Source organism: Pteropus vampyrus, unplaced genomic scaffold, assembly GCF_000151845.1.
Source record: "Pteropus vampyrus isolate Shadow unplaced genomic scaffold, Pvam_2.0 Scaffold6, whole genome shotgun sequence".
Lineage (NCBI taxonomy): Eukaryota > Metazoa > Chordata > Mammalia > Chiroptera > Pteropodidae > Pteropus > Pteropus vampyrus.
Window position 1 is genome coordinate 5,164,309 of NW_011888787.1, and position 10,111 is coordinate 5,174,419.

General features: G+C 53.6%; 1 protein-coding gene and 1 long non-coding RNA gene across 11 annotated transcripts in view; both read left to right on the forward strand.

Moving 5' to 3' along the window:
- Positions 1-1,033: 1,033 nt before the first annotated feature.
- LOC111744808 lies at positions 1,034-3,841 on the forward strand. The gene is made up of 2 exons (XR_002782344.1): positions 1,034-1,165; positions 1,281-3,841. It is a non-coding gene; the product is annotated as an uncharacterized LOC111744808 (long non-coding RNA).
- A 5,573-nt stretch (positions 3,842-9,414) lies between these two features.
- SYT6 (synaptotagmin 6) overlaps positions 9,415-10,111 on the forward strand; it is a 59,981-nt gene continuing 59,284 nt past the window's right edge. For 5 of the 10 annotated variants that reach the window (XM_023535581.1, XM_023535578.1, XM_023535586.1 and 2 more), the window contains exon 1: positions 9,789-9,931. Coding sequence is in view for 1 of the 10 variants with exons in the window: in XM_011366765.2 (XP_011365067.1) it covers positions 9,769-9,931 (163 nt within the window). In the remaining 9 variants the exon portion in view is untranslated. Of the gene's footprint in view, positions 9,932-10,111 lie in introns of all 10 variants that reach the window. The other 5 variants (XM_023535598.1, XM_023535590.1, XM_023535572.1 and 2 more) reach the window with 4 other exon arrangements.

Here is a 10,111-nt window from a genome sequence, read left to right on the forward strand (position 1 = left end):
CCCCTCCCCCTCCCCACCCCAGGTGAGCACAGCTGTGAGGTTTTTAGTAATTTTCACAAGCAAGAATCATAAAGAATTGGATTTGAGGCAAGCGAGGCTCCCAGTCTGCCTCCTGCTGGAGCCGGAGGCCCTCGCACTGGCTGTGAGCAGCCTGCCCCAGCTGCGGAGCTGGGCCAGGCTGCCACCCACCCGCCTGGTCTATCTGGAAGTTTCCTCTGTGTCCAGGCCCTATCTCGGCAGCCCCCTGCCCCTGACTCCTCCTCCTTAAGGAATAGGCTTCACCATTTTACCCCTCCTTCTTGTTCTCCTCTCTGCCCCGTCTGCCCACCCTCTTCCCCCCGAAACGGTGGGGCTGGGCTCCATCAGCCACGGTAGATTCCGCTGGCCAGGTCAGTGGACGAGTCTCCAGCCCATCATGAGGAAGATCTCTGGGACAGGGGCCCCCCGGGCTGCAGGCCTCCCCGCCACGTTTTTCTCGGCAGTTTCAAAACTTGCCCCTCTCCATTCTACGAAGATCGCTGAGGTTTCCTAAAAACTCGATAGACTCCCAGAGGAAAAGCATGTCAGAGAATCTGTCAGGTGCCTTCAGGAGCATGTCTGAAAACTCCCCCTGGGGACGTGTGTGTCTGAATGTGGCCTATGCGTTTATGTCTGTGTGGCTGAGTGTGTGTTTGTGCAAGTGTGTGTGTCTGTGTGTGTAAGGTCACTAATTACTCGGAATGAAACAAAACATGTTCCCATCAAACACAGCTGCTCTTCCAGCAGCCTAAACAAACACCGTGTCACCCCCACACAGCCGGTGACACTGGGGTTGTCTCATTACTGGCGAGCCGAGTTCCCCCATTACCAGGGCATTAGACAGGGTCGCTAGGATGGCAGATAGCCGCTCCACACTCTGAAGGGCAAGCTCCCCTCCCCCACCCCCCGCCCCGTCCCGCACCCCGCCCCTCAGGCTACTGGCACCTCCCTTTTCAACTTCCGGATGTTCGACCTCTCCCAGCCCTTCGCCCACCCTTTGTTCTCTGCTTCCTCCCAGCTCCGCATGCATTTTGTTAATTTGGGAGGCCTGAGCATGGAAATCCAAACTCTGATCGCCCACCCTGGGCCCTCTCGGCTCCCACAGCCAGGTCAGAGGGAGAGACTAAAGAAGAATGTGCAAGCAGGGGTGAGAAAGAGCGGGGAGAGGCAGGAAGGGAGGGTGAGGGAGGGAGTGGGAAGGGAGCTGTGCATTCCCCGTTAGCAGCGCTAATTGCACAGTAATGACTCTGTGTTATTATCAGAAATTTATCCTGGAAAACAGTCAGCTGTCCCAGCAGACACATACTTGCTTCACGGCGATGGCTTGGCACTTGAGACAAATGAGCAATTTCTTCTCATAAAGAAACTTGTCGTGACCCAGACTCCGGGGCGTTCACAGAGGAGTTTGGAACCTGTTCCTCCCAGCTTCCTGCAGCTTCATCACAATCTCCTTGAGGGCAGGGCCTGGCTCTTCCTCCACATGCCTTCTGACCCGCTGGAACGACCCGGGCTCTCCGTGGAAACCCAGCTGAGTGAGACCGAGCGTCGGAGAGGTAAATGGGGGTGTGCCGACAGCCCTCTCCCCCCTTGCCTGTCATCTGTGCTCCAGCCAAGAAAATCCGCTCTCTCCTCTTTCACATGAAGTGCTTATTTGTGCTGAAAACCTCGCCACAGGCTGTTCCCGCAGCCCTGGGATGACTGTGTTCCCCATCCCTTCCACTCTTGCCTACCTAAAATCTCAGAAGTCTACTTCTCCAGGAAGCTTCCTTGATTTGGCCCATTGTACTTTTTTCTGGGCTTCTTCTTCCAGCACTCACACACTCGCTTTGCACCATATTCCATTCACACATCCACCTCCCTTTAAAGAGACGCACGCTCACTGAATGAGAGCACAGGTGAGGCACCGAGGATATAAAGGTGCATAAGACACAGTCTCCGGCTCAAGGTGCTGACAGCTTAGTAGCCACCAACAGTGCGCTGTTGCTAAACTCTATGACAAATGTGAGCACTGGGCGCAACGGGCTGACAAGAAAGGGGACATGTTGACACAGATTCGGAAGTCAGGGAAGGGGCCGTTCTGTGTGCTTCGTGTCTGTCAACTCATTTAAAACTCTCGGCAAACTGACGAGTGAGGTGCTGCTATTATCATCTCCATTCCATGGACAAGAAAACCGAAGGCACAGAGAGGGTTAGTAACTTGCCGAAGGCCACGCAGCAACTACATGACAAATTTAAGATTCGAACCCAGGCAGCCCGGCTCCAAAGCCCCATTCTTAACCTCTGTGCCCCAATATACCCTGTAGGAACCACCTGGAAAGGCATTCAGGGCAGAGAAGCAATTGCAAAGTTCGGGAATCTAGACAGGGCACAGGGGGAAAAGAGAGGCTGAAGAATCAAAGAGCAGAAGCACAGAAGTCTGAGTGGGTGTGAAGAGGAGAGACAGAAGTTATCACTCTGTGACCATGGCACGGGCCGCCTACACGGACGCCGGCGGTGTCTGGAGAGGAGGCCAGGTAGATGGATGCGGGCCAGGTCTGGCAAGGCCTCGTATGCCATGCTGTAGATTGTCAACCTCATCTGAAGATCCCAGGAAGTCTGACAAAATCATATTATCCCGTTAGGCGACTGCCATGCCCCAGAAGAGAGGCGTTGAGTGCCTCAGCTCAGGCGGTGACAGCGGTGAGGAGGACAGGGGATCAAACTTTAGAGATGAAAACGAGAGGATTCCGTGGCAGACGGAGTGGGGGTGGATAAGGCAGAGGGAAGGATCACGGAGGGTTCCCAGGCTTTCGGTTTGGTTTAGTTTAATGTCCTTCTTTAAGGGGATGGAGCAGGTTTGTGAAGGGAGATATGGATTCTGTTGTGGACATGTCCGATTAGGGGGTCTGGGGTAAAGCTGTTAGAAACAGGAATGTAGAAACACACGTGCAGATCCTGGGGGGCGGACAGATGAGTCACAGAAACAGAATTGGGAGTCCCTAGATGCCGGGCTTCGAGGAGAGACTGCCTGGACTCAGTTTCTGCCTCTGTCACTCGATACCTGCAAACCGCAGAGAGCAACAGGGTCACTGAGAGAAGTAAATGATCCGATCTGCATGAAGCAAGCACAGTAGGTGCTCAGTCAATGTTTGGTAGCATTGCTATTAATATTAGCGTTATTTAGTGTCTGAAACCCCAGGAGTGGATGACATCACTCAGAGAGAAGGTACAGAGACAGAAGAACGAAAGGATGAGAGCTGAACCCCACAGAAAATAGAGGGATTGGGAGGAGGCAGAGGAGAGAATCCAGAAAGGAGGGAATCATGTCATAGGAGAGAATTTCACAGTCCACGGGGGTGAGGGCAACTCTGCAGGCAAAGAGGTCGAAGAACTCATCTGGAACCAATTTCACGTGTGGCCTCTCTCCACAACCGATTGTGTGCACGCCCCCAGGACCGAGCCCATGTGCTTAGGGCTCTGCACACTGTGTGTGATCGTAGGCCGGCGTGCAGGGGGAAAATAACACAGGACTGTGTCTTACAGGCCGGCTACAGAACTGGGCCTCAGTGGGGCCTCATAAATGCTGAATGAATGAATGAATGAATGAATGACGGGAAAAGACGGGCTCAGGTTCTGGCTCTGCCACTTGCCAGCTGTAAGCCCATCGGTTATTTTTAGGCACTCTGAGACCTCACCAGTGAAATGAGGATAATAATATCCACTTCTCAGGGTTGTTGTGAGGATGAAATGAGATGCCATATGTGAGAGTGTTGTGTAAACTGTACCACACTTTACAAATACGTGGGCGTATTATTAATAAATGGTGGGGGCTGACTCACTAAAACCATTTACTGTACCTCCAGCAAATAGCAGAAATGTAGATTAGGCTTGCAGGCCGGGGCAGAAAGGACTTTTATTCCACTGAATGGATGGAGGTCAAAACCTGGGGAACAGATCTGTTCTCTCCAGGGTCTCCAGCCCCTCAATTCCACAGGGGAGCTGCGGGCCCCTCACCCATAACATGCTCTGTGGATTCTTCCTGCCTGGGTTCTGTTGAAATCAAGGATTAAGACTTTCTAGTTTTGACGGGGCCTTTTCGGATTTGTCACTTTAATTAGTTTTGGCATTTTATCTGGTTTCTTTTCATTAGCGAAACAGCCAGAGTCCTGAGATTGCAAACTCTCTCCAGGCTCCCTGGGGAGAATCCCAGCCTTTGGAGTTCTGGTCTTACAAGAATCTTGGCTTGGCCCTTTCCTGGAAGCGGGGCTCAAAGCTCAGGACACAACCCATATGCAACAGAGACTCCCCAAGCTGCCCTCGGTGGAGAAGTGGCCAAGCATGTCCCGAGCCGTGACGCTCTCTGGCCCCAGCCCTGTGTTTCATCAGCGACACCATCTTTTCTCTAGACCAGCAACTGAGTCCAAGAGGCAACTGGAATGGCTCAGGTCAGAGGGCCAAGAGCTTTGCAAAGAGACCCAGGAGTAAATCTTTCACCAATAATTTATTTCCAAATATTTTTTATTTATTAGACTATAACTTTTTTTTTTTTTGTAAAAGAAGTAAAATTATTTACACCCTCACTACCCTCCCCAGTAGAAGGAAAGGGTGCTAACCAGGAATCAGAAAGCCTGGATTCCAGTTCTCTGCCACCTCCTAGTTTATGTGGCCGGGGACCAGTCACTGAATTTCCTCATTAACTAAACGGACAATCACATCCACCTATTCTGTCTCTTGGGCTTTTTATGGGATTAAATGAGATCAGTTCCCGTGTGGCAATCTTCGGGGACTTGCCTGATGGAAGACTAAGGGTTAACCTTTGGACAGCGTGCCTGCTGAATGTCCCTCTATGGTCTGAGAGACAAAAGAAGGAGAATAGAAACTGTCATTTAACACCCACCACGAATCGGTCCCAGTACACTAGGCATTTAACTTAACATATAATTCTTGTACACTCTGATGCAGGCCTTCTATGTCCCGTTTTACAGATGAGGAAACTGAGGTTCAGAAAACTTAAGTACAGCACCTGAAGTGATACAGTTTTTAAGTGATAGAGCCAGATCTGAACACAGGTCTGTCTGACTGACATAGGTCTGTCTGACTCCAGAACTTGCGCTCCTTTTTCTACACAAGGTCAATGTAAAGAGAAATGCACTTGGCTTTCTACCTAGCCTCTCCCCTCCGATATCATTCTCACTTCTTAAATAATACAGAGAGAGCCCTGGACTCACCATGGCCAGGTCCAACTCCAAAACTGTTTCAGGGATGATGTTGCCTTTTGACCTTGCACCTGTCCCTTGCACCTGCTTCCCCAGTCCCCAGACTGCTGGAAGCAGCAAAGCCTGTCCAGTCTTCCCAAATCTGATCTAGAACACTGTATGCTTGAGCAGAGAGCACAGAACAAGAGATGAGGCCTCTGAAACGGGGAAGGAACGAGAAAGAGACAAATATACTCCTGGCTCAGGAGGTTTGAATTGCCGAGGATCTTTTGTAGAATAAAAGCAAGACTAGACTCTCAAAAATACCTGGGCATTGACTCAGGGCTCTGCAATGTCTTCTGCATCTTTTCAGGCGAAAAGGAATTCCTGAAAACTCTGATGATGGCTTGGAATGGCATGGTTTGCATTAGTCACCCAGCTTTGGCTAGAGTTGCTATGTTGGTGTGGGGGATGGGGGAGCAGAGGGTGACATCTGCTGGAAATACTGATAAAGCTCTTCTGGCAGAAACCTCACAGAGATTCCATAGCAGCTTGTTCCAAATAATAGTGTAAAGTTACTCCCACTCCCCAATATAGGACATCAACTTAATTCTCCATCAGCAGTAGAACAGGTTCGACTGATGTCTGTTTTCTTAGAGTACATGCAAAACCTTTGCAGAAAGTGGCCACATGACTCAGTGAGCAGATGGGGGAGGTGGGAAAGGAAGATCAGAGGTCCTCGAGGTTGGGTGAGAGCCTCTTGGCTCCAACCCTCTTGGTAAAGCAACGGGTCTGCTCGTGTCTATTTCTTGGTGTCTCTCCCTGTACGGCAGACAATCCAGCTATGAACGTCAGACTGTTCCCTTTACATCCCTGCTGGGGGCTTGGAGGGGAGGAGGGAATGGGGAAAGGGCTCCTTATTTAGAAATTGCATTGAGATAGAAAGACAATATGACACATCTGCTCATGTCAAAAGGAGCTCATTCTTCCCGCCTACAGCATTAGCAATTTCCTACCGAGGTTTAACTTTTTTTTAGAATTATTATTTTGTTTTCATTTATTTTATTTGTAGTGTAACTCAACAGGACACTGCTGCTCAGAGCAGGGTGGGAACCTGTCCAAGGACAGTCAGGCTGCTGCTAAGGGACTTGGAGTGGGGGTAGGGGTAAGGAGGGTGCGTTTTGGCTATTTCTGAGGAGAGGGGGGCAAAGGAGTGGGAGGCTGCTGATTTCTGTCTCAAACCTCTCATTCTGCCTCACGCCCCACCTCCAAGTCCCCTCTCTGCTTCTCGGCACTCTGGCCTGGGGGAGGGGGCTCCAGACTCAGGAAGCTCCAGCCATGGCTGCAGATAAGATGAGAGCAATGGGGAAGGAGAAGCCTAAAGCGAGCCTGGACGTCTGTAACACCACCCTCCTCTTCACAGCCAGGAAAAACTGCTCTTCAGTCGTCTGCCTCCTTCCCCGCCCCCCACCAGCCTCCTCCTTTCCCCTCATATAAAATTCTAGTATTGCTGCTGGAAGGAGCCTCAAAGAGCTCCTCATTGAACCTCATCATCTTGCAGAGAATGAAATCCATGTCCTGACATGGGATCTGACTGCCCCACGGCTGGTTTGGGGCACCAGTCCTGGAATCCAGCCTGCTGGTGCCCTGCCCAGCGCCCTCGTTTGCCACTGTGCCATGCTGACTGTCTCTGCCCCTCCTTCTCTCCTCCCACTCCTAAACCGAAACTCAGAATGGCTTTTCTCTGAGAGACAGTGCTAAGGGGCAACAATCTCACTTCTGTTCTCTCCTTCCCTCCCTGGGCCTGGGTAGGACCCCGAGAGTCTGAATTTGGTCTCTTCACATAGGAAGAAGCATAGATGTGTTTTAAGAGTGGGCCTGCGAGAGAGAGGGCTTGTAGAAAGGAAAAGTTCCCATCTTTACATGAGGATTATTTTTTTCTGCTTTGTGGCTGGTTATGTGACTATGAGTATCAGCAATCGACCTGGGGGGTGGGGAGGGCATGAAGAGGACAACTAGGGTGAAGCTTTTTCTTAATGTAAGAAAAAAATACATTTCTCTTTCGTCTCTCTTTCTTAATAAGAGTCCCTTTATATGCCCCTTTATATATGTGTCAGTCCCTCTGTCTCTCTCTCTGTTCCGTCTCCCTGTGTCTCTCATCTTCTGTCTCTGTCTCTGTCTTTCGCTGTCTTTCTCTTGTCTCTATCTTTGCTTCTGTTTCTTTCTCTGTCCCTCTCTCTCACGCACCACACACTCCAGATTCAATAGTTATTGACTAACCCCGGAGCCCCAGCCCTTTCCACAGCCCTATCAGAGCGAGAACCTCCTTCGCCCTATTCGGTTGAGAAATGCCAGGTCCAGAGCTGCTGCTGGGCGCCAGAGACGCTGCAGAACCGCCTGCCGGGTGTGGAGGCTGAATCCGGGAACAATGAGAAATTATCTGTTAATTCTCGGCTCCTGCCACCTGCTCTGCTCCGAACAGGCTCCTTTGCCTTGGGTTTAGATGTAAATTCTCCCACTCGTTGTAAGCAAAATATTGATTTCCCTGCATCGCAGGCCTGGGCCCTTGGACCGGTCCTGTGTTTTTTTCATTCTCTGCAAAGGCAAAACAAGGCGCTTTGTTCTGCGAATTTCCCCGGGAACTCGAGAGGGGGAGGGTGAAATCGCCGCGGAGTGACAGAGTTGCCATAAATACGGGCAGAGAACAGCTCTTTTCCGTTTGTATTTTACATAAACACAAGCCTGCCTCCTCAGAAACTGCTAATGAGCGTGTAACAAGGGGCCTCGAGCTCCTGTCTCTCACAGGTGCTGAGCTTTGCATTGGGGGGAGGGGGGGTGGCGGGGAAGATGACAGGACCTCTGAGCTCCTCAGGTGGGTTCTAGAAGCACTGGGAGGTGAACGGGGATTCCACAGCCTCACCTGTTCTTGGAGTGGCCACGGAGCACCTCTCTCAGGAAGGTGGCCTGGATTGCATAGTGTCGCCGGGATCAAGCCTTCTCAGTCCCCCCGGCCCCCCACCCTCCCTGCCTGCGTTCCTAGCCGTCTATTACTGCAGGCTCCAGAGGTCCAGGGTGAAAGCTGCGAATCCGTCCCAATGCCCACCCCACCCCGTTCCCACGCGAAGGTTACACTCACTGGGCTTTCAGCACCTTGGACAGCGCCAGGGAGCGCGCCCTGACGAGAAAAACCGCTTGGTTAGGCCAGGGTCCCCTCAGGCCTCGCTTGGCCCAATGTTCCTGGGGCACTAGCTGCCCGCGGCTCTCAAGTCCAAGGGCGGACTTGCGCGGCTGGCGCAGATGGTGCCTGGTGGCGACCGCCAGGAGCTGGGGCTCCGAATCGCCTCCCTCCGGAACGTGAGTCACCGCCCGAGCCACTTCCCATTAGCGTGTTAATTAGGAGGAAAGACCCTTCTCTCCCATCTGCCACCCGGGTACACACCAGCCCTGCGGCTTCTGGATGCTGCAGCTAAAGTTTCCTTCCCAGCAAAGGGACCCGAGCCTGGAGCTTCCGGTGAGCCCCACACAGAAAGGGGCCCATCCCTCGATAAGCCGAGGACGTAGAACTTTTGTGACAGGGTACCCGCAGGGCCGCGTCCAGTGGCGGCCCATAGATTTCAAAGACTGAGTGAGGCTCCTTGGAGCCCCTCAGCCAACCTGCTCCTGGACCTCGCGCCACGGTTCCTGGAGGCGAGTTCTGCCTTAGGTCTAGCCTCAATCCTCCCGTTTAGTGTTGGTCTTCCTGGTCCTTACGAGATACATTATCTCCGTGGGGTCGCACGGATGCGGGGAGGTGAGTCTGGCGGGAACCGAGCGCCCTCTTGAAATGTCCCCCATTCCTATTCGCCAGAAACTTTCCTCTCCGGTTGCCATGGAGAGAGACGGCCGCTGCCTCCCGTCGCCATAGCAACGTGCGGGTACCGCGGACCGCAGGATTGCGGGGCTTGGAAAGTCTTTCTGCAGTTTGCATTGCCCCGCGGTCTTAGGGTCTTCTGCCTCCGCAGCTGGGACTAGGGTGAAGTCTGATTAACTTTTCCGGTCAGGAGCCTTCGCCAAGGTCCTGCCACCCCCCGCCGGGTCGTCCATCTCTCTGCCACGGGCTTATCTATTTCATTGCCACTTGTGTGGCATGTGGCAATTTACCCAATGTTTTCACAGACACTATCCTTATGCCCCTGGGCAGCCCGTGAAGCACTCGCAATCAAACTCCTTTGACAGAGAAAGCAACTGAGGCTCAGAGAGGCCCAAGGTCACACCAGGCAGTGAATGCGGAGCCGGATCCCAGGCTCTTTCCCAGGCCTTCCGCCCTCCCGGAGGCAGGACGACCGCCATCTCTTCGAACTCGCTGGGACTCAGACCGGTCCCCGAGTGTAGAGGGGGCGGCCGTGAGGCGCCAGACTTGCCAGCTGCCGCGGGATGCCACGTGAGGGGCGGAGACCCTGCGGGGAAGTGATTAAAAGCCGAACGAAGCCGCGGGGGGCCGCTGCGGGGAGGGTCTTCTTGGGGCGTCTTTGCCCCTCCCCAGTCCGGCCACGGCGCGGGTTCTGGCGGCTGCTCGCAGTGCCGGGGCGTCCGGGGTATGAGCGGGCTGTGGGGGTCCGGGGGGCCTCGGTGCCAGGCGGCGCTCGCGGTCCTGGCCTCCCTGTGCCGGGCCCGGCCACCTCCTCTCGGGCTGGACGTGGAGACTTGTCGGAGCTTCGAGCTACAGCCCCCCGAGCGGAGCCCGAGCGCGGCCGACGCAGGTAACGCGGAACGCGAGGCCCCCTCCCCGACTGCGTGCTCGCCCTGGCGCCCCCTCGCTCACGAGCTCCGGCCCAGGCAGCCGGAACCTAGAGAGAGAACTTCGGCTCAGGATTCCGGATTCGCAGCAGCCTCGGCCGGTGCCCTGGCCCAGGGCCCGCGGGGCGAGCGGAGAGACGCGA